General features: G+C 34.2%; 1 protein-coding gene across 1 annotated transcript in view; it reads right to left on the reverse strand.

The window, feature by feature from the left end:
• Window positions 1–4,490: 4,490 nt before the first annotated feature.
• The window catches only part of LOC106071613 (CWF19-like protein 1), a 31,890-nt gene continuing 11,045 nt past the window's right edge, over window positions 4,491–25,335 (reverse strand). Inside the window, exons 3-16 of the mRNA XM_056044664.1 lie at window positions 25,215–25,299; window positions 24,824–24,899; window positions 23,196–23,297; window positions 21,935–22,149; window positions 21,276–21,394; window positions 12,161–12,242; window positions 11,895–12,014; window positions 10,006–10,147; window positions 9,809–9,888; window positions 8,483–8,602; window positions 7,665–7,754; window positions 6,085–6,198; window positions 5,330–5,427; window positions 4,491–4,705 (exon numbers count right to left, since the gene is read on the reverse strand). Coding sequence (XP_055900639.1) covers window positions 4,564–4,705; window positions 5,330–5,427; window positions 6,085–6,198; window positions 7,665–7,754; window positions 8,483–8,602; window positions 9,809–9,888; window positions 10,006–10,147; window positions 11,895–12,014; window positions 12,161–12,242; window positions 21,276–21,394; window positions 21,935–22,149; window positions 23,196–23,297; window positions 24,824–24,899; window positions 25,215–25,299 — 1,585 coding nt within the window. The 3' untranslated portion in view covers window positions 4,491–4,563. The remainder of the gene's footprint in view (window positions 4,706–5,329; window positions 5,428–6,084; window positions 6,199–7,664; window positions 7,755–8,482; window positions 8,603–9,808; window positions 9,889–10,005; window positions 10,148–11,894; window positions 12,015–12,160; window positions 12,243–21,275; window positions 21,395–21,934; window positions 22,150–23,195; window positions 23,298–24,823; window positions 24,900–25,214; window positions 25,300–25,335) is intronic.

The raw sequence follows: 25,335 nt of genomic DNA on the forward strand, positions 1-25,335 counted from the left end.
ACAAGAGAGTGAGAGAAAGAGGGGAGAGAGAGAGAGAGAGAGAGAAATCTCTTATGTCTGGTGTATGACCTTTCGTGCCTATAAAACAATGCACTGGCTGTCACTATTACTTTCTCACCGCCTAGATAAATGTTCAACAAAGAAGAGTCATGACCGCATTATTTACTCATGGTAACCTTTTATAAAACAAATGAAAAAGAAGTATTCTTTGATTCTTTGGTATGGGTTACTGGTTTTATATAACAATAACGGAACAATATATTTATTTCTTTTTTTTTTCTCTAATGTGAATAGAGCGGTCTCACTCTGTGTTGGTTTTGGGTTTGAATTCTACAGCCAAAAAAAAAATATGCAACAGAATGGTCACCCTTTCTGATTTTCGTGCTGGCACTACAAGAGATGAATCAAACTCTGGTTGTATCATTCCACCCACATCGCACTCAACAAACAGTGCCAAGAAAAACAATAAAACAGGGACATACTTCTGTGTTTACTTTCTTCCTACCAGTAAATCCACGTAGGAAGTCAAACCACGGAATTTTTTTTTAGGAGGGAGAGGGGAATGCTGTCTAGATTTACAAGCAGACTTCCTCCTAAGTTAAGACAGGCTCATTACTTAGCGTATTCCTGATATTTCTAGGCCTTTAAATCTTATCTTTTTTTTTCACTTACATGTAGGCCCAAAGCTATTTTCAGCAACATGTTGAAACCAAAACGGATGCTTTCGACCCACTATTCTGACAATTTTTGAATAATTAATTGGATAATTGTCTTAAGGCCTAGTTGATATTTCTGACAACGAATATGGGCAAACAGTTAGTATCCTGTTGTAGTTGATTGAAACAATTGAAAACAATGTAGCTATTTTCCTTAACGACCCGTAATTAAAACCTTCCCAACTAACCGCACAGACGTCAACCAATTAGCACAAAAGTGATTTTGTGTTCCAACTGTTACGCAGTAGAACACTCCTAGCAGATAGATGCACTTACAAATAAATTAAAATCAGACCGACTTGGCGTTTCTGTATTGTCTGTCTCTTTGAAAACCGTCTTGAGTCATGTGCCTACTGACGTGTGGATCTAATAGCACCTGTCTTTCAAATGGCTGGCATACTGAAGTGTGACCTACATTGCACTTATTAAAGGTTAGCAACTAGATTTTTTTAAACGATGTCAAAAATTTAATAGCAGTGGCATGTAGAAGTGTCATGGTAACCTCGATAAATTTTTACAAAAACATCTCCAGTACCCCCGCCTCGAATCACGAACGTAAAAAAAAATGTGTAACAATGGAAAGGGCCTGTCGTGCGCGCGTGAAGTTTTCCTTTTGTGTTTAATATTTGTGTTTTAGCGTATAGGAAGTAGTTTGCATTAGGTGCGTTTTGTTGTCTAGAATATTGTGTATGTTTACGTCATCCTAAGTTCCCGCAGTGGAGGGAGCTTCTTTTGTTAGCTGGCTTTCTGTTTCCCCGTTGTAACGGGTGTTAGGCTTGGGGCTATGGGAAAGAGTGTCGAGTTTCCGCCCCTGGAGCCGTATCGTTAACTATCGTTGTTGGAGGAGTACGAAGTTAATGTCACGAAGGGCGCCGAGATGGAGTGTGCATGTGGAAGGTGTGTTATTGCTATTTGAATATTTATTAATGGAATGCTAACCGCAATGATATTGATATACATGTAAATAGTTAATTAATTTGCAGTTACGTATTGTTAAATATTGTTCACGTTGACAATTGTTATTTAACCCCTTACTGAATATAAAGAAACATTTTATTCCAGAGCGGGAATTTCTTCAGAAATCGTGTTCAAAATTTAATACGCCAAATTTAATTTTTGGATGATACCGTTAATATCATTTAATATTATAACTTTCAAACTAGAGTTTCAGCTAGTACTTTTTTTTTTACATAAAACTGTCAAATTTCTGGGAAATCGGTAAGGCTGTTTTCCAAATACTAGTCAAATGCTCCCTCTTCCTAAGGATAATGACAGGAGCAATCAAAACAACACCCATAAGAGCTATGGAGGAAACCGCTGCCCTGATCTCTCTGGATGAAAGAAGAGAAATAAAAATCCTTTCCCAATTCACAAAATTGGAAACCTTGGAGAGGCACCCACTCAGAACAAAAATCCACAAAACTGGCACAAAAAACCGTCTCAAAAGGACCAATTTCATACAGGAATCTCTAAACCTAAAAAAGAAACACCAACTTGAAAAAATTACTCTGGAATCCTCGATACACTATAATGAATCTCCACCCTGGGACGAAAGCCCTCTTCCTACTATAAGGGACCATATTGAAAACATAAAAAGAAAATCTGATTACAGACCAACAGAGCTCAAGGAAATAGTGAACTGTTTTCTACATACCAATTACCCTAGCAATCAGTGGATCAGAGTTTACACGGATGGCTCATCCCATAAAGCCACCACAAATGGAGGAGCTGGAATACTTATCGAATGGCCAGATGGAGGAAAACTATAAAAATCCTTTGCAACTGGAGAGCTCTCTGTCACAGAGCAGAAAGGGAAGCACTAGCACTAGCTGCTACCATGCTAGCAAATCATTCAAGTTCCCCTCACAGTCAGATTGTCTTTCTAACAGACGCAAAAACAACCCTCCAAAGCCTGCAAAACTCTGATTCCCCTTATATTAAAAACCTCAGAACAGCACTCACAAAGCTCAACCACAACAGCAAAAAAACTGTCATTCAATGGATACCAGCTCACATACAACTAGCAGGAAATGAGAAGGCTGACACTCTCGCCAAGAGTGGGAGAACAAACTCACAAGTAAACTCTGCTCTCTATCCAGAAGAAATGAAGAAATTAATTGTAGATAAAATAAATGAGAAATGGACGAGCTCCCATCCAAATCACAAGAAAGATGATGCTTACTATAAGCTATCCCGACAAGACCAACGTCTAATCTTTCGACTCAGGACCGGACACAACAGAATGCGACAACACATGTTCCGGAAGCTCAAAATTGGAACCAGTGAAATCTGCCCATGTGGAGTATCACCAGAAAATGCCGACCACGTCCTCCAAAACTGCTCTCTCTACCAAGAGGCCCGTATAAGACATTGGCCCCAAATCACCCCAATAGAAAGAAAACTATATGGAGAGCTCCCTGATTTGGAAACCACTGCGCAGTTCATCTCATGTATTGGTCTAGTCATATGAACACTCCAACATAACAATGAGAACGATGAAGAAGAAGAAGAAGAAGCTCCCTCTTCCCTAGTGCTATTAGAGCATGGAATGGGTTGCCTGAGCTAGCCAGGAAAACCAGTGACTTAGAATTTAGGTCCTTGGTTAATATGCATGACGTGTAGTACGTAATCATCTTCTTTATTGAAGTAACGTCTGTATTATATAAGATAAGATAGAGTGGAGCAGCTCTTCAGTGATTTTTGTGTTCCTGCGGATGGACATGGAATCTAAGTTTCATCTTTACTAGCCCATTACATTTGTGTCTAGGATATTCTCTTTGTTTCACTGCTAGCAGCTCAACACTCAACCTCTGCTCCTCCACATTTATTTATCATGAGCTTAATGTTCTACGCTCTCATTTATCATGTTGGAAGGTCTAATAGATGACTAGACCTATATCTGAAATGAACTGTGCAGTGGTTTCCAGATCAGGCAGCTCTAAATCTATTGCTGGCATGTCAGTGCAAAGGAGTCTGTTGTGGAAATCGTAAAAGTCATTATTCGTTTATCTTCCTCTCTTTTTCCTTTCACTTAGAAATTGCAGACGTTCCTTAAAAGAGAAGATTATAACATCCTACGTCAAAAATGAATCAATCTAATCGTGCTTGCAAGAGACTTAAACCCTGTTTCTTCTTCTTAATCCTCATTATTATGTTGGAGCGTTCAGATGACTCGACCAATATATGAGATGAACTGCGCAGTGGTTTCCGAATCAGGGAGATCTCCACATAGTTTTCTTTCTATACGGGTGTTTTGGGGCCAGTGTCTTAATATGCATTGATGGAGAATTCATTTTTGAAGGACATGGTCGGCATTCTCTTGTATCTCTTCACATAATTAATGTAGATGCTTAACAGACAAATCGAAATTGTAAATGAATGTGCAAACCATCGCAGCACACAAGTTGACAATGATTTTTTTTTTTTTTTTGTAATGGCTGCCTGGACATGTGGTATACACTTCAGACTGGGAGATCCCAAATTCAAACACTGCCTGCTTCTACACTCAACTATCCTGATGGGATTTGAACTAGGACCTTAATCATCCTCATTTTTGAAAGAATATCCTAGTCCTATTTCGAGGGTAATAAAAATTCTAGAGCTTTTAATTATTTATATTTTATTGCAGCATTCCGTGAAACAAACAACTTCTGACACCAATAAGAAAAAAAGTAAACAAAAGAAAATCTAAAAAGGAATTGTTCCCCTCAATATTCTTTTAGCTTTTAATTGTTTGGTATTCATTGAAGGAAAAAAACAACAGCAACAATGCAATCAGTTATAAAAACATAAGACAATTTTATTAAAAGATATTTGTGAACATATAAAAACAAAAGCAACAACAGATTTAGTCAAAGTTGAAATCAAAAGCTTTGAATTTAGATTTAAATTTGGTTGCCAACTCTGTTTCTTCTTCCTTGTCAATCTTGCAGTTCTTCCAATCCACTCTTTCTGGGACATTGAGAATAGCAGGCTCACACACTGCCTCCCTAACAAGACAAACACAAAATTTAATCAAGTCATTTTTTTTTTAAATTTTAGTTTGTTTACAACTATTTCTTTTGCTAATTTTGACAAATGACTGTTTCGGAAAATTATTTTGGCTAATTTGTGAAATGTCTTTTAAACAGTTGTGTTCATTGGCATTTTAGAAATTAATTATCTAACATTTTTAAAATTGCTAACTTCATAATGATTTCATAAATTGACGGGTTAATTTAGCAAGACAGGTTAATGCAATATTAAAAACTACACACCTACAGCAACCAATAATAATTAACTATCACACAATTTAAAAACCTCTGCACTGCTCTCTGTTACGTAATAGCAATTTATATATTTGTTATTAGAAATTATTTTTTTTACAGATTTCTAAAGAAATGCTAAACAAATCCTCTACTCTATTGTGGAGATATGGTTGATGTTTTTTTTTTAAATGTTTGTGTAGCATCATGAGAAAGTGTTCACAGCGCTGATTTAGTCTTATCTTTTCTGAATATCTTAGTCTTTGTCCTGTTTCTATCTTAATAAATGCTTCTATTGTGTTTTTCAGACTTATTATCTTTATTTGTATTACATCTATGCTGTTGTTTTATTAAAGTGTAATGGGCTACCTTCCAAACTGTAGGGGAAAGTGTTTAGAAATTCTGTGCAAACATCTTTCTCCAGTTGGCAACTCCACATAAAAGTATGGCGCTCCATCCGGAACAATCTAAAAAAAAACATCAAATAGAGACTTAAGTTCTAGGGCTGCTATAAAATATGAAGTCAATCTACATCAATGTTTTGTACAGGCACATTTTTCAGAAACTGCCCATAAAAAGAAATACTTTGTATTACAAGATTGAGTTGGAGGAGGTTGGATAATATTAAGATAAGGATTTATCTTCCGATTCCCAGATCATACTATCAGAGAACAGAGATGGCACAATATTGACAAAACTGAACAAGAGGTGCCCCAAACAAAACAGATTATTAAAATTTGGTAAATATACAAAAGACAAAACAAAAGGTTGTTAAAATTTTACAATCAACAAAGTCATTTTTTGTGGTGGGTATCAAATCAATGATTGAGATATGATAGTAATAAATGGCATGGATATTATCTAAAAACAATATCTACTTATGAATCAACAATAAAATAGTTTTTTTTAAATTACTCGTTTACTTACTGATGTTTTTCAGTTTGTTTTTTCTTCAATTAACTTTTGAAGAACAAATCACTACGTGCGAAGATGTTCACAAAATGTTGCATTTAAAACTCAATTCAGTATTCAAGTCAAATCAAAGATTGCAGATTTCTTTGGTTACCGGTATAACATATCTCAAAAACTAACCAACTACAGCTTAAATAAGCAAAGCTACTGACCTGTTTCAAGTCTGAATGTTTGGGTATCTCTGCTAGTTCTATAGACTCAGACTCAGCGCAAGACATGAAAGTATCTTTAATATCCACCACACTATCCTGGGGTATGGGAACTGCCTGAAAAGAAAAGTTGGTTAATTTAGTTACTATATCTACAATCCTGAAATATACTTCTACCTTAGTGAACTCCTTGGTGATCACCCCAGAGAGCTACCTGTAATCCATGGATTACATCTCTTCTAGATAGGTGTTAAGGAGTGTGTGCATCTGTTTCCAAGGATGATGATATAGATAGGAAGTATTTATTATCAATTAATTAAATAATTTAATATTAGACTTGTAGAACGATGCAAAATAAGCAGTGCTGTCATAAGCTGTGGTAAGTACGACAGACAACTCAACGATGCCAGAGTGTGAAGACGTGTTTTGAGAGTGAGTTAGATTTTTTTCAAATATAACTTTGTTCCATTTCACCCGAAGGTGAAATTGTTTTAAATATTGCAAAATAAAAATTATATTTAGTTTTGTTAAGTTTTATAAAGTCAAATATAATATGCCTACAGCCGTTTAGTTGTCTACCAGCAGTTTAGTGCTATAAATCAACGCCCATCAACAACAACGGGCGAAGATTTTTACTCTTTATGTACAATCTGAAGCCCTTTTGAATGTTTGGACCAAGGGTTTGATACTCCCTACTCAGTCCAGGCAGACAAGAAGCATTACTATATTTAAATATGTTAAAACCCAATTGTTGAAAACATTTAGATAAGTTTGCCTTATTGGTTTATATCTTTAACATTCTCAAAGCTTCTTAGACAGACGTTGTTTTGATTAACTGAACTATATAACAGGGAGATTATGATTTTATTAACCATTTTATAGAGAAGACTTGAGAAATTTAATAAGAGCAATGCAAATCTCCTAAAAATCAGAGTCAGTGCTATTGCAGTTAACTTTTTATGACAGTAAAAGATGAAATAGAATCTTGAGCAATTATTTGTTTTAAGTTAGATTGCTGCTACATTTACTTCATTCTCCAGCTTGTTATCGACAGGAAAACTTACAATAATTAGTAATAATGGTAAATTACAATTAAAACTCAAATTTCTTTACATAGCTGACCCTCATTATGTTAAACAGTTTATTTATTTAAAATGCATCAATTTTTTTTTCATTATCAAACTCTTGAAACAGAAAGGATAAGTACAACAGCCAAAGGTACACTAGTTGGTTTCTGCATCAATTCTGCCACCTGGGTGACGGAAGCACATGATAGAGCACACAAATTGTAGAGGACAGGAGAACAGCGCTGGCATAAGAAGAGCGTCATAGAAAAAAAGCAAGCCAATTACATTAGCTCCAGCTGAAAAAACCTGCCCACTGTGCAGCCAAACATTCCGGGCTCACATAGGTCTCATCAGCCACATAAAGACGCACAAAGCCCCAGTGCAAAGCCCTCAGCCAGCTGTATGACAAAAGTGGTTATCATCGAACGACAATGGACAAACTATAGATAGCCTATAGTTGGCCAAAAGTGGAGCACAGTATAGAAATGTTTCATTTGCTAAACAAAATTCATTTACCTGGATCTGTAGATGCTGAGTTTTGTAATTTCTCTCAAAAAAGACAACAGCTTTTCCTTGTGACTTGAACATTTTCCGCAGACAAGTTTTATATTTGAACTAGAGTTAAGTTAATTCCATTAAAAAAAAGGCAATTAAATAATATTGTGGAACAAAAGGGTAATTAAATTAGTAATTAGCAATAAAAATTTTTTTTAATGTTTATTTAAAAAAAACAGATCTAGACTCTAGAGGCAAAATTAAGTTTCTAAGATACAATATGGCCCTAGAGGTTGACAATAATCTTAAATTTTAACAAATGAAGTGACATAAAAATGTGACTCTTAAAAGTACATCCACAGGAGACACCTCTACCTCTTCTAGCTAACTTTTTAATAGTGAGCAGTGGCAAGGATAAAAGCCAACCCTCCTCACTGTGCCACAGTACCATACAGGGTGTTGGCTGTTTGGGTAGAGAATAAGATAAAGACTAGTTCTATTGGACCCCATGGACCAGGTTGACCTTTTGATGCCTCTTGCACATATAACATAGAAAAAGACCTCATGACTAACATTTTCAAATACTGAAATTACACAAATCGTCTTCTTTTTAATTGCCCAATGAATTCAGTCAAAGACTTGGAAATTAGACCCTTGGGAGCTCCCTCTATGTCTGAAATACTGTTCTGTCTTGGAAAAATCCAAGCAGATGTAATATTTTACATCCCTGTTACTGATGGCTCATATCCCAAGATACTCATGTTGGAGACTACACACTCTTGCACTGAATGGCAGGCACATTAAGAGACACAACAAGTTGAAAATAAATCAGTTCAAAGATATTTGTCTATCTGTTCAATGACATCATCAGGACATGAGACCAAAGACTGGTGATGGTACACTGGAATGATGAGCACATGATCATCCACAACTCCGCCTTTTGCAAGCGCCAAGTAAACCTGCACAGAGAAAAAAAAATCTCAAAAAAACTTTCTGTGTAAAAACAAAAATCTGAAGTTTTGTCAGAGACTTGAAATTCTTTAAAAACAAATCAATTGATCTTCCACAAGTAATCATCTAATAATTGTTTAAAAGACAAGATTTGTTCTTGCATTTTGATAAGGTCTAGTGTAGCTATGAAAAAATAAGTTTATTTTCATGAGAGTAAGAGATTTTTTCTCTTTTAAAATAAGAACTTCTTTCAACAAATTTTTTCCTCAAAAAGTTAAAGAATGAGAATTACTAAATATTTGAGTGATCCAATAGATACAAAAATGATATTTTGTTTTTCGGAAGCTAGTTCAAATTTAATATCTTAAAAAGGTTCAAACATATCAATACATTCAATAATTATCAATCTTATAACTAAATGTCCGATTAAAAACTCTTTTCTTTTGAGTTTTCTTTACTATCAGGTGATAGTAATGCTAATATGCTGCAAATGTCAGTTATCAGAAAAAAAAAATCTTTCTTTTCACAAGAGAAAAATCTTTCTGCAAATAAATTTTTAGTCTTAACTGTTATTTATTATTGTAACATTATCTTCAATGTATTTATCTAAAGACAGGCACAGTAGCTGAGTGGTAAACTGCATGGCTTCCGAACCAGGTGTCCCTAGTTTTAAATCATAATGAAGACTGGGATTTTTTCTTTCTGGATCTTTAGGGCACCTCTGAGTCCACCCAGTTCTAATGGGTACCTGACATTAATGGGGAAAAAATAAAGGCGGCTGTTGTTGTGCTGACCACATGACACCCTTGTTAACCGTGGGCCATAGAATCAGATGACCTTTACATCATCTGAAGGTCTGAAAGAGGAAACTTTACTTTTTTTTTTATTAGTCTATTAGTAGAATCCCACACAAATGCTACACATAATCATTGTTACAAAATAATTATGTTTTACTATCACTGATACTTTCACAATCTTCAGCCAATGAGTCCAAACAAATAACTTTGGGCTGGGCTGGTGTAGGAATGCTAAGTATATTGAAGAAAGCAAATATGTTCCAAGATGATTTTGTAAGATTGGATCCTTTCTGCTTACATTGATCTAGTTTTATTCAATAAAAAGGACTAGCTAATTATCTCTTAGCAAAGCGTTATTTTTATGCTAAAATGTGTCAAGCTTATAGAATAAAGTGATAAAAACAAATCTTCAGTCACCTGATCTCCAACACTGACCACTAGATGTTTCTCTACTTCTGGACTTCCCAAACAGAACCAACAAGGGCCAGTTGGCTGGGCTTGAAAAGAATAACCCAATAATTAGCAAAAAGTTAAAAAAATCGATCAAGTAACATGCTTAATAAACAGTAATTTAATCATGATTCAGAAGAAACAAAAAAAAAACTCAAACTTACGATTATTTCTGTGTTTTTTTTCTCCTTCATTTCTAAAACGTTGTGAGGAGTTATCATGACCTCCTCTTTCATGACCACGTTTCTTTCCCTTTGGTTCTGATTTAGCATTCATGTCATAAAAAAATTGTTGACTTTTTTCTTCCTGTATGAAAAGAAGATAATATCATCCGACTGCAAAAAATTTAGATTTATTAAAACAAATCTTTCACAATTTGAACAAGTTGTGCAAGTGAAGAATGTTTCATTAAACTTCTAAATTTTAAAAATGCTTTTATAAGTCGGCCAATTGACATTGACATATATGTAACATGTAATTTTTTACTAATCAAATGAACCAAATACAACGCTGTACCATTAGATTCTAATTCATTTGTATTCAAACACCAACTACAGCTTTAATATTCTTTCTTATTGACATCTTGAGCTTGTGGGTCCTACATTTTGGTCTATGATTTCAATCGCAAGACAAAATTTGATTTAGTAAAACCCAATATTTTTCTTTCTAATCAGACTAGTGATACAGTATAAACAAGATTATACAACATAGATGCAACCAGAACCAATAAAAAAATTAACTATTAGGCAGATCCGGAGGCGGGGTGGCTGAGTGGTAAAGCACTTGGCTTCTGAACCAAGGAGTCCTGGGTTCGAATCATGAGATTTTAAATTTCGGGATCTTGAGGGACTCTTGAGTCCACCCAGTTCAAATGGATACCTGACATTAGTTGGGGAAAAGTTTGTTGGTCATCGTTGGTTGTTGTGCTGGCCATGTGACACCCTCATTAAGCATGGGTCACAGAAACAGATGACCTTCACATCATCTGCCTTGCTGACCCCATGGTCAGAAAGGAGAAATTAACTGCTAGGCAGATCCACAATGAGGAACATTTATGTTGAAAAATAGGAACTTTAGGATCAATTTGGGAACATGCTTGTGGTAAAAAAAACTAGTTATAAGTAAAATGTTTTATTTAATTAGAAAAAAACACCTACATATAACATTTTTGTATCACTTTTGAATGCTTGACATATAATTAGTTGTGGCACAGTCCTGGCTCCCATAATTCAAAAACAGGGACAGTGAGAATCTTAAGTGAATTTATCCAATAACAATAAAGCTAAAGATAGATTTAGTGCATGTTTATTCAAGAAAATGATGACCTTAACTTTTACTTTACTATTTAAGTTTATCATGTCTTATTGTTTTTCTAGGCATATTTTGAGGTTTTCACTGGTTTTGACCAAAGTAACAAAAGCAAAATCAATTTGATAAGTAGCAGTTTTATTAGAACTAGATCTAGTCATAACATTGCAATCTGCAAAACTTTATGAACAGGAACTAGATGTTAATTTCAATTCAGTATATTCATTTCAATTTTTTAAATCATCTTTTCTAAGCATGAGAACTCAAAGCATAGTCATGCCTACACTACAGTGTGAAACAGACTTTTGGATGCACAAAATAAATTTTCAATGTTAAAGAACTCTGAATACTAAATCTTATGAACACAAAAAGTCTTTTGTATGATGTCACAAAATTTTTTTTTTAAATTCAGAACAATAAGCATGTCTGTTAGGTTACCCTTTTAACTCTTTATCTCCGTAATTATTTTCCACACTCTGACAGAATTGTTCATTTTCACATTTGTGTACATTCTAACCTGTTATCATTAAACTTCAATAACATTTTTGTTTGTAATCAGAAAACGTTACTTTTATTATAGAATTATAGGAGAATGCAATCTCTTTTTATGCAATACAAATTATAGTTTATAAAACCAAAAATTGTTTAATTTAATTGGGTCAAATCAACGATGGTATAGATGGTATCGCTAATTAGGAAAGATACAAAAAAAAGAAAAACTATGACAACTTTCACAGCCACATACTTGTTTAGGTTTCAGGGCTCCAGTAGCTACATATGGACATTCCGTCACATCTTCTGGCTGTTTCACCAGCTCTGAAGACTCCATTTTGGACAAGGGTACAATACTGAAGGCATACAAGTACTTGCAAAGAAAAAGGGGAATATGTAGTAGAGCTACAAAAAACTTGAAGTATCGTACACCAATAGCTGACAAAATTCTACTGTAGTCTTAAAACTAAATATTACTAATACCATGTCAAGATGCTTTTCATTCATAGGATTATCTACCTTTTGCTTCTTGTTGGCCACTTTGGCTAAACCAATAAATCGTGTTACATGCCGCGCTGAGTCTAAAAGAACTTGATGATTTCTGAGAAAATTATTATAAAGTCAGTTATTTGTTACGTTTATGTTTAATAAGTACTGCTAATAAATAAAATGAATAAAAATGTATTCACCCAACAAAATAAAGAAATCAATCAGATTCCATGCTACAAATTTAAATATTGGTGGAATTCAAAGGTAAAGTAGTGCAATTTTTGCTGCCAAACCGAAGATTACAGTAAAGACTGTGATTTTTCATAACTAAGATTTCAACGTGCTCATTACTCTACAAAGGTTTATAAAGTTTGTGAGGAGATAAATATGAGAGGTGATATGTAAGTAAAGATAAGTGTGTAAGAGGATAAGTCAGTAAAGGGATAAGTGTGTAAGAGGATAAGTCAGTGAAGGGATAAGTGTGTAAGAGGATAAGTCAGTGAAGGGATAAGTGTGTAAGAGGATAAGTCAGTGAAGGGATAAGTGTGTAAGAAGATATGTCAGTGGAGGGCTGTGTGTAAGAGGATAAGTAAATGAAGGGATAAGTATGTAAGAGGATAAGTAGGTGATGGGTTAAATCTCTGAGAGGATAAGTTAATGAGGGGAAAGTCAAAGTAGTGGGTCATAGTGAAAATCACAGAACATTTTTTTTAATATTTGGTTAAGAAAACTGTTACTCTTTTCTCCAGTATTTTGTGCTTTAATGTTTTAAAGTGCTTTTGAATGGTTCATGCTATTGCAAGCTCAATTTGCTCAGATCCAATCTCTGTTGTTGGCATATTGAGGGAAGGGGTACTTGGGAGAGACTTTATGTGCTGCCTTTGAATGATCAGCTAGGACATTTAAGCTGGAGTCAAATCTCCATCAGGATTCAAACTCAAGCCCCTAGTTAGGTATCCTAGAGGTTTATGTCATTCATGCACACATCTCCCATTAAATAATCTAAATGTTAAATATTATTCTACCTGTATGGCTGCCTCTTATATTTCAAACTCAAGCCCCTAGTTAGGTACCCTAGAGGTTTATGTCATTCATGCACACATCTCCCATTAAATAATCTAAATGTTAAATATTATTCTACCTGTATGGCTGCCTCTTATATTTCAAACTCAAGCTCCTAGTTAGGTACCCTAGAGGTTAATGTCATTCATGCACACATCTCCCATTAAATAATCTAAATGTTAAATGTTATTCTACCTGTATGGTTGTCTCTCATATTTCAAACTCAAGCTCCTAGTTAGGTACCCTAGAGGTTAATGTCATTCATGCACACATCTCCCATTAAATAATCTAAATGTTAAATGTTATTCTACCTGTATGGTTGTCTCTCATATTTCAAACTCAAGCTCCTAGTTAGGTACCCTAGAGGTTAATGTCATTCATGCACACATCTCCCATTAAATAATCTAAATGTTAAATGTTATTCTACCTGTATGGTTGTCTCTCATATTTCAAACTCAAGCTCCTAGTTAGGTACCCTAGAGGTTAATGTCATTCATGCACACATCTCCCATTAAATAATCTAAATGTTAAATGTTATTCTACCTGTATGGTTGTCTCTCATATTTCAAACTCAAGCTCCTAGTTAGGTACCCTAGAGGTTAATGTCATTCATGCACACATCTCCCATTAAATAATCTAAATGTTAAATGTTATTCTACCTGTATGGTTGTCTCTCATATTTCAAACTCAAGCCCCTAGTTAGGTACCCTAGAGGTTAATGTCATTCATGCACACATCTCCCATTAAATAATCTAAATGTTAAATGTTATTCTACCTGTATGGTTGTCTCTCATATTTCAAACTCAAGCTCCTAGTTAGGTACCCTAGAGGTTAATGTCATTCATGCACACATCTCCCATTAAATAATCTAAATGTTAAATGTTATTCTACCTGTATGGTTGTCTCTCATATTTCAAACTCAAGCTCCTAGTTAGGTACCCTAGAGGTTAATGTCATTCATGCACACATCTCCCATTAAATAATCTAAATGTTAAATGTTATTCTACCTGTATGGTTGTCTCTCATATTTCAAACTCAAGCTCCTAGTTAGGTACCCTAGAGGTTAATGTCATTCATGCACACATCTCCCATTAAATAATCTAAATGTTAAATGTTATTCTACCTGTATGGTTGTCTCTCATATTTCAAACTCAAGCTCCTAGTTAGGTACCCTAGAGGTTAATGTCATTCATGCAAACATCTCCCATTAAATAATCTAAATGTTAAATGTTATTCTACCTGTATGGTTGTCTCTCATATTTCAAACTCAAGCTCCTAGTTAGGTACCCTAGAGGTTAATGTCATTCATGCACACATCTCCCATTAAATAATCTAAATGTTAAATGTTATTCTACCTGTATGGTTGTCTCTCATATTTCAAACTCAAGCCCCTAGTTAGGTACCCTAGAGGTTAATGTCATTCATGCACACATCTCCCATTAAATAATCTAAATGTTAAATGTTATTCTACCTGTATGGTTGTCTCTCATATTTCAAACTCAAGCTCCTAGTTAGGTACCCTAGAGGTTAATGTCATTCATGCACACATCTCCCATTAAATAATCTAAATGTTAAATGTTATTCTACCTGTATGGTTGTCTCTCATATTTCAAACTCAAGCTCCTAGTTAGGTACCCTAGAGGTTAATGTCATTCATGCACACATCTCCCATTAAATAATCTAAATGTTAAATGTTATTCTACCTGTATGGCTGCCTCTTATATTTCAAACTCAAGCCCCTAGTTAGGTACCCTAGAGGTTAATGCCATTCATGCACACATCTCCCATTAAATAATCTAAATGTTAAATGTTATTCTACCTGTATGGTTGTCTCTCATATTTCAAACTCAAGCTCCTAGTTAGGTACCCTAGAGGTTTATGTCATTCATGCACACATCTCCCATTAAATAATCTAAATGTTAAATGTTATTCTACCTGTATGGTTGTCTCTCATATTTCAAACTCAAGCTCCTAGTTAGGTACCCTAGAGGTTAATGTCATTCATGCACACATCTCCCATTAAATAATCTAAATGTTAAATGTTATTCTACCTGTATGGTTGTCTCTCATATTTCAAACTCAAGCTCCTAGTTAGGTACCCTAGAGGTTAATGTCATTCATGCACACATCTCCCATTAAATAATCTAAATGTTAAATGTTATTCTACCTGTATGGTTGTCTCTCATATTTCAAACTCAAGCCCCTAGTTAGGTACCCTAGAGGTTTATGTCATTCATGCACACATCTCCCATTAAATAATCTAAATGTTAAATGTTATTCTACCTGTATGGTTGTCTCTCATATTTCAAACTCAAGCTCCTAGTTAGGTACCCTAGAGGTTAATGTCATTCATGCACACATCTCCCATTAAATAATCTAAATGTTAAATGTTATTCTACCTGTATGGTTGTCTCTCATATTTCAAACTCAAGCCCCTAGTTAGGTACCCTAGAGGTTAATGTCATTCATGCACACATCTCCCATTAAATAATCTAAATGTTAAATGTTATTCTACCTGTATGGTTGTCTCTCATATTTCAAACTCAAGCCCCTAGTTAGGTACCCTAGAGGTTAATGTCATTCATGCACACATCTCCCATTAAATAATCTAAATGTTAAATGTTATTCTACCTGTATGGCTGCCTCTTATATTTCAAACTCAAGCCCCTAGTTAGGTACCCTAGAGGTTTATGTCATTCATGCACACATCTCCCATTAAATAATCTAAATGTTAAATGTTATTCTACCTGTATGGTTGTCTCTCATATTTCAAACTCAAGCTCCTAGTTAGGTACCCTAGAGGTTAATGTCATTCATGCACACATCTCCCATTAAATAATCTAAATGTTAAATGTTATTCTACCTGTATGGTTGTCTCTCATATTTCAAACTCAAGCTCCTAGTTAGGTACCCTAGAGGTTAATGTCATTCATGCACACATCTCCCATTAAATAATCTAAATGTTAAATGTTATTCTACCTGTATGGTTGTCTCTCATATTTCAAACTCAAGCCCCTAGTTAGGTACCCTAGAGGTTAATGTCATTCATGCACACATCTCCCATTAAATAATCTAAATGTTAAATGTTATTCTACCTGTATGGTTGTCTCTCATATTTCAAACTCAAGCTCCTAGTTAGGTACCCTAGAGGTTAATGTCATTCATGCACACATCTCCCATTAAATAATCTAAATGTTAAATGTTATTCTACCTGTATGGTTGTCTCTCATATTTCAAACTCAAGCTCCTAGTTAGGTACCCTAGAGGTTAATGTCATTCATGCACACATCTCCCATTAAATAATCTAAATGTTAAATGTTATTCTACCTGTATGGTTGTCTCTCATATTTCAAACTCAAGCCCCTAGTTAGGTACCCTAGAGGTTTATGTCATTCATGCACACATCTCCCATTAAATAATCTAAATGTTAAATGTTATTCTACCTGTATGGTTGTCTCTCATATTTCAAACTCAAGCTCCTAGTTAGGTACCCTAGAGGTTAATGTCATTCATGCACACATCTCCCATTAAATAATCTAAATGTTAAATGTTATTCTACCTGTATGGTTGTCTCTCATATTTCAAACTCAAGCCCCTAGTTAGGTACCCTAGAGGTTAATGTCATTCATGCACACATCTCCCATTAAATAATCTAAATGTTAAATGTTATTCTACCTGTATGGTTGTCTCTCATATTTCAAACTCAAGCCCCTAGTTAGGTACCCTAGAGGTTAATGTCATTCATGCACACATCTCCCATTAAATAATCTAAATGTTAAATGTTATTCTACCTGTATGGCTGCCTCTTATATTTCAAACTCAAGCCCCTAGTTAGGTACCCTAGAGGTTTATGTCATTCATGCACACATCTCCCATTAAATAATCTAAATGTTAAATGTTATTCTACCTGTATGGCTGCCTCTTATATTTCAAACTCAAGCCCCTAGTTAGGTACCCTAGAGGTTTATGTCATTCATGCACACATCTCCCATTAAATAATCTAAATGTTAAATGTTATTCTACCTGTATGGTTGTCTCTCATATTTCAAACTCAAGCTCCTAGTTAGGTACCCTAGAGGTTTATGTCATTCATGCACACATCTCCCATTAAATAATCTAAATGTTAAATGTTATTCTACCTGTATGGTTGTCTCTCATATTTCAAACTCAAGCTCCTAGTTAGGTACCCTAGAGGTTAATGTCATTCATGCACACATCTCCCATTAAATAATCTAAATGTTAAATGTTATTCTACCTGTATGGTTGTCTCTCATATTTCAAACTCAAGCTCCTAGTTAGGTACCCTAGAGGTTAATGTCATTCATGCACACATCTCCCATTAAATAATCTAAATGTTAAATGTTATTCTACCTGTATGGTTGTCTCTCATATTTCAAACTCAAGCCCCTAGTTAGGTACCCTAGAGGTTTATGTCATTCATGCACACATCTCCCATTAAATAATCTAAATGTTAAATGTTATTCTACCTGTATGGTTGTCTCTCATATTTCAAACTCAAGCTCCTAGTTAGGTACCCTAGAGGTTAATGTCATTCATGCACACATCTCCCATTAAATAATCTAAATGTTAAATGTTATTCTACCTGTATGGTTGTCTCTCATATTTCAAACTCAAGCCCCTAGTTAGGTACCCTAGAGGTTAATGTCATTCATGCACACATCTCCCATTAAATAATCTAAATGTTAAATGTTATTCTACCTGTATGGTTGTCTCTCATATTTCAAACTCAAGCCCCTAGTTAGGTACCCTAGAGGTTAATGTCATTCATGCACACATCTCCCATTAAATAATCTAAATGTTAAATGTTATTCTACCTGTATGGCTGCCTCTTATATTTCAAACTCAAGCCCCTAGTTAGGTACCCTAGAGGTTAATGTCATTCATGCACACATCTCCCATTAAATAATCTAAATGTTAAATGTTATTCTACCTGTATGGTTGTCTCTCATATTTCAAACTCAAGCCCCTAGTTAGGTACCCTAGAGGTTAATGTCATTCATGCACACATCTCCCATTAAATAATCTAAATGTTAAATGTTATTCTACCTGTATGGTTGTCTCTCATATTTCAAACTCAAGCCCCTAGTTAGGTACCCTAGAGGTTAATGTCATTCATGCACACATCTCCCATTAAATAATCTAAATGTTAAATGTTATTCTACCTGTATGGTTGTCTCTCATATTTCAAACTCAAGCTCCTAGTTAGGTACCCTAGAGGTTAATGTCATTCATGCACACATCTCCCATTAAATAATCTAAATGTTAAATGTTATTCTACCTGTATGGTTGTCTCTCATATTTCAAACTCAAGCCCCTAGTTAGGTACCCTAGAGGTTTATGTCATTCATGCACACATCTCCCATTAAATAATCTAAATGTTAAATGTTATTCTACCTGTATGGTTGTCTCTCATATTTCAAACTCAAGCTCCTAGTTAGGTACCCTAGAGGTTAATGTCATTCATGCACACATCTCCCATTAAATAATCTAAATGTTAAATGTTATTCTACCTGTATGGTTGTCTCTCATATTTCAAACTCAAGCCCCTAGTTAGGTACCCTAGAGGTTTATGTCATTCATGCACACATCTCCCATTAAATAATCTAAATGTTAAATGTTATTCTACCTGTATGGTTGTCTCTCATATTTCAAACTCAAGCTCCTAGTTAGGTACCCTAGAGGTTAATGTCATTCATGCACACATCTCCCATTAAATAATCTAAATGTTAAATGTTATTCTACCTGTATGGTTGTCTCTCATATTTCAAACTCAAGCCCCTAGTTAGGTACCCTAGAGGTTAATGTCATTCATGCACACATCTCCCATTAAATAATCTAAATGTTAAATGTTATTCTACCTGTATGGTTGTCTCTCATATTTCAAACTCAAGCCCCTAGTTAGGTACCCTAGAGGTTAATGTCATTCATGCACACATCTCCCATTAAATAATCTAAATGTTAAATGTTATTCTACCTGTATGGCTGCCTCTTATATTTCAAACTCAAGCCCCTAGTTAGGTACCCTAGAGGTTTATGTCATTCATGCACACATCTCCCATTAAATAATCTAAATGTTAAATGTTATTCTACCTGTATGGTTGTCTCTCATATTTCAAACTCAAGCTCCTAGTTAGGTACCCTAGAGGTTTATGTCATTCATGCACACATCTCCCATTAAATAATCTAAATGTTAAATGTTATTCTACCTGTATGGTTGTCTCTCATATTTCAAACTCAAGCCCCTAGTTAGGTACCCTAGAGGTTAATATCATTCATGCACACATCTCCCATTAAATAATCTAAATGTTAAATGTTATTCTACCTGTATGGTTGTCTCTCATATTTCAAACTCAAGCTCCTAGTTAGGTACCCTAGAGGTTAATGTCATTCATGCACACATCTCCCATTAAATAATCTAAATGTTAAATGTTATTCTACCTGTATGGCTGCCTCTTATATTTCAAACTCAAGCCCCTAGTTAGGTACCCTAGAGGTTAATGTCATTCATGCACACATCTCCCATTAAATAATCTAAATGTTAAATGTTATTCTACCTGTATGGTTGTCTCTCATATTTCAAACTCAAGCCCCTAGTTAGGTACCCTAGAGGTTAATGTCATTCATGCACACATCTCCCATTAAATAATCTAAATGTTAAATGTTATTCTACCTGTATGGTTGTCTCTCATATTTCAAACTCAAGCTCCTAGTTAGGTACCCTAGAGGTTAATGTCATTCATGCACACATCTCCCATTAAATAATCTAAATGTTAAATGTTATTCTACCTGTATGGTTGTCTCTCATATTTCAAACTCAAGCCCCTAGTTAGGTACCCTAGAGGTTTATGTCATTCATGCACACATCTCCCATTAAATAATCTAAATGTTAAATGTTATTCTACCTGTATGGTTGTCTCTCATATTTCAAACTCAAGCTCCTAGTTAGGTACCCTAGAGGTTAATGTCATTCATGCACACATCTCCCATTAAATAATCTAAATGTTAAATGTTATTCTACCTGTATGGTTGTCTCTCATATTTCAAACTCAAGCCCCTAGTTAGGTACCCTAGAGGTTAATGTCATTCATGCACACATCTCCCATTAAATAATCTAAATGTTAAATGTTATTCTACCTGTATGGTTGTCTCTCATATTTCAAACTCAAGCCCCTAGTTAGGTACCCTAGAGGTTAATGTCATTCATGCACACATCTCCCATTAAATAATCTAAATGTTAAATGTTATTCTACCTGTATGGCTGCCTCTTATATTTCAAACTCAAGCCCCTAGTTAGGTACCCTAGAGGTTAATGTCATTCATGCACACATCTCCCATTAAATAATCTAAATGTTAAATGTTATTCTACCTGTATGGTTGTCTCTCATATTTCAAACTCAAGCCCCTAGTTAGGTACCCTAGAGGTTAATGTCATTCATGCACACATCTCCCATTAAATAATCTAAATGTTAAATGTTATTCTACCTGTATGGTTGTCTCTCATATTTCAAACTCAAGCCCCTAGTTAGGTACCCTAGAGGTTAATGTCATTCATGCACACATCTCCCATTAAATAATCTAAATGTTAAATGTTATTCTACCTGTATGGTTGTCTCTCATATTTCAAACTCAAGCTCCTAGTTAGGTACCCTAGAGGTTTATGTCATTCATGCACACATCTCCCATTAAATAATCTAAATATTAAATGTTATTCTACCTGTATGGCTGCCTCTCATATTTCAAACTCAAGCCCCTAGTTAGGTACCCTAGAGGTTAATGTCATTCATGCACACATCTCCCATTAAATAATCTAAATATTAAATGTTATTCTACCTATATGGTTGTCTCTCATATTTCAAACTCAAGCTCCTAGTTAGGTACCCTAGAGGTTTATGTCATTCATGCACACATCTCCCATTAAATAATCTAAATATTAAATGTTATTCTACCTGTATGGTTGTCTCTCATATTTCAAACTCAAGCTCCTAGTTAGGTACCCTAGAGGTTAATGTCATTCATGCACACATCTCCCATTAAATAATCTAAATGTTAAATGTTATTCTACCTGTATGGTTGTCTCTCATAAAAAACATCTTCCAATCCAGCAAAATGGTATCGAGGTCGCAGTACTCTTGCTACTTCTGCAATGCATGATGATGAGGGATAAAGTTCTTGAGAACGATTCTGAAATTGGATACCCCATGATTTTTAAACCTTTTCTTTTTATATAAAATAAAAATACTGACTATTTAACAAAACCTTTAAGCTGAAATAAAAAATGAATTATTTTAATTATTTTTTTATTTTGTTTTAAAGTGTCTTGAAAGCAAAATTTCAAAAGTTATTTAATTACTTAGCTTAACAAATTACTCAACATCATCACATTTGAAAACAAAACATATTTAATACTACGAAAAAAAAATTAATAGACTAATGAAATACTTCAGACTTATTGTTTAATGATGTTAAGCTGTCAAATTAAATTTTTTTTTTTATTTGATAAAACATTGTACTTCATTTTTTTTAAACATTAATAGTATATAGAGAGAGGTCTATCTGTAGACTGCACTTTCATATCTGAAACACTCATTCATTCTTCATTCTTGTATACATATTACAAAACACTTAAAATAAAATGATGAACAGGACAAAGCCAACCAATTAAAGTTAAAACAATGTTTGACTATAATTTTATTTAACTGAGTCAGATTTTAAAAGCCTTACAGCCAGTGATCCATATTTTTCCACATCTTTAGGCCACTGAGAGGTCATCAAAATATCAATGCCTTTGTAACTTGGGTCATTAGCGATGGGAGCAATTAAGGAATAGCCATCGTCAGCAGTGAAAGTGCAGTCATCTCCCTTGTTAGCTGAGCTCTCCAGGCCACTAAGGTAAGCCAGTTGTAAACCTGAGGAGCCAGTGAATCTGCCATGTCTTCCTAATAGATTGCATAAAGTATTACCATCATGAATTAATTAGTGTGTTTTTTTAAACAGCATTTTAAATAATGTTTATGGAACAAATATTATAAGTAAGACCAATTTACAATCATAGTAAAGTGAAAGTTTCTTCAAGACTTCTTCTTCTAACTAGCTTTTGCAGACTGTGTCAAGGAAAAATATTGTGCTGTTCTGTTCAGCACTGCCGTACAGAGTGTTGGTTATGTTGGTTCAAGACTTGAATATGTAAAGTTTACATTTTGTCCTCTTTACTTATGGTACAGCTTTTGTTTCAATATCATTTTTATGTATCGCAACAATGTCAATCTGTAAGCTGACTACATTTTAATGACATTCTGCATTCAACTTTTTATAGCTCTAGAGCTCTCTGTTAGAAAGAAGCTATTAGCACATTTAATAATAATAATAATAATAATAATAATCTTTATTGTCCGTTTGGAAATTTGTCTTACAATTTGTGCATTACACCAAACAAAAAACATCATAACTATAAGAAACAAAAATATACATTCACACCAGACTCACTCATAATTTACATGTGACAAAGTTTATATCAGATTGTTCCTATTTAATGATTTGATTGCCAGGGGAACAAAAGAGTGTTTGTGTCTGTTTGTCTTTGACTTTGCTATCTGTGTCTTGTATCTCTTTTGTGATGGTAAAATCACAAAATTCTGACACAAAGGGTGATTCTTTATTTCTAGGAACTTGTTAGCTTTTTTAAAGATGTTTGTCTAAAACAGTTATGACTAATGTCTCTCAATTTTTATTCCATTCCCGAGGAACTATAATTTATGTTCTTTATCTCAAGATACACTGATTGTTAGGAAAGAGAGGCTTGTTGATTTCCTTAAATTGTGGATAGATCCAGTCCATATTAATGACAAAAGGGGAAAAGAGAATACAGGTCAGTGCTCATCAGAGAAACAGCTTTGAAATTATTTCCTAAACACATTTCCACTTTATAACTGAACTAAAGAACAATATGTTGTTTACAAATTGCCTCAATTCAAAAATTACTGACCTAAATATGTAACTCCATCACAGAGTTCAGATCCCTCAGCACCATTGTAGAATATTGTAAGCTCAGACTTCACAGGACCAAGGATTAGTGTTGAGATTGGAACTGGAATAAGAAACAAAACAAGAAAACATTTTAAGGATCAGGTATTTGTGATTAAAGGTGCACTGGATAGTACTTTCTGGTATCGTTGGGTGCCCTCAGACAGGACAGGGGTGAAGAGCCCCATGTCCAGGCCTGGTGGTTGGATAAAAGCCTTTCTAACCATCAACGGGATAATGGCGCCTCCGGCGCCGATTCCCTACTGGACTTCATCGAAGGTATCCAGCAGAAGCCAGATTTGGCCAGATGGTACAATTAGATAACTGGCAGGAGCTGGATACCAATCTGGTAACATTTCACAAAACTTCTTAATAGGATACCTATGTTAATATTTTTGTACTTTTTTCCCCACCTTTTTGTGCTGCAACAAGTAGATCCACTATATATCACTGACTCAAAACATCAAACACAGAGCTAAATGGTGCAACCAACAACTGCAGCATTTTGGTCACAAAAGCATATGCTGATTTTGGCGACATTGTCGCATAGAACTAAATGACTGTTTTCATGAGGAATGTTCCATTTTCAAGCATTGTTTCAAATGCTGACAAGAAGTGTGCATTCATATACTGAATGTTAAACTTTACACAATGTAGAACATCAATCAGCCAATGGGCAGTCAAACCAAAATATGACTCAGCTTTCCAGATGTCAGTTTCATGAAACTTGGAAGACACCTTATATTAACATCTGGAGTAATATGTTCTGTGAAGTATTTTCAGTACAAGTTCAATACATTCAGATTTCAACCATACTCTAAGATACACTGTTGACTGTCTGCTCAACTCCTGTGCAACTCTAATGTTACATTAGGTAACATACTCCTTTACGTTTACTATTAATGACTAGTTTGATTTTATATTTTATATTTTTTATGTATAAAGTTTTTAATAAATCAAATTCAAAGTACTTAATTAGAATTTAACTTGAAATTATAAGACTTAAATATAAGGAATTTGACAGATGATTGTACTGTTTTTGTTTTTTTTTAAACTCTAAGATACACTGTTGACTGTCTGCTCAACTCCTGTGCAACTCTAATGTTACATTAGGTAACATACTCCTTTACGTTTACTATTAATGACTAGTTTGATTTTATATTTTATATTTTTTATGTATAAAGTTTTTAATAAATCAAATTCAAAGTACTTAATTAGAATTTAACTTGAAATTATAAGACTTAAATATAAGGAATTTGACAGATGATTGTACTGTTTTTGTTTTTTTTTAAACTCTAAGATACACTGTTGACTGTCTGCTCAACTCCTGTGCAACTCTAATGTTACATTAGGTAACATACTCCTTTACGTTTACTATTAATGACTAGTTTGATTTTATATTTTATATTTTTTATGTATAAAGTTTTTAATAAATCAAATTCAAAGTACTTAATTAGAATTTAACTTGAAATTATAAGACTTAAATATAAGGAATTTGACAGATGATTGTACTGTTTTTGTTTTTTTTTAAACTTAACTTTGCGTTCATTGTCTTTTAACTTTTTAACAACGAAAATGTCACCATCATACCTTTAAGTTTTTTAGTCTTGTATGGTTCCCAGGATGACAAGTTAGTACCAAAAAAATCACCAACACACAAAAGAAGCTGTTTTAAAATAATGATAATAAGGGATATTATTGTAAAGTATCACATCATTAAATATTCAACATTTCAAAGGCTCAGTCTTGTTGTTTTTTTACTAACATATTGTTTTAAGCTACTGTTTCAAATAGCACAAAATACTGTTTTTAAGAAGTTATTTGTTTCTAAGATATATTATAAAACCAGGCTAGAGTTTCAGAATAATTAGTTGCAATATTTCTTTTTTTTATTAGAAAGAAGACAAATATGAAGAGAAAGTATTAATAAAAAATGAGCAGTGCTTTCATTTAAACTAAGTTCAACTCTTTAAAATCTCACATCAAAGTTTCCACTTTTCTTTTGTATGGATTGAACTCTTTTGAAAAGCTGATCAAAGTTGCCTTCGACATCTCCAGCCACAAGTCTAACAAAAATTAAAATTTTAGTCACTAAATACTAA

Source organism: Biomphalaria glabrata, chromosome 10 (genome assembly GCF_947242115.1).
Source record: "Biomphalaria glabrata chromosome 10, xgBioGlab47.1, whole genome shotgun sequence".
NCBI classification, from domain to species: Eukaryota; Metazoa; Mollusca; class Gastropoda; family Planorbidae; genus Biomphalaria; species Biomphalaria glabrata.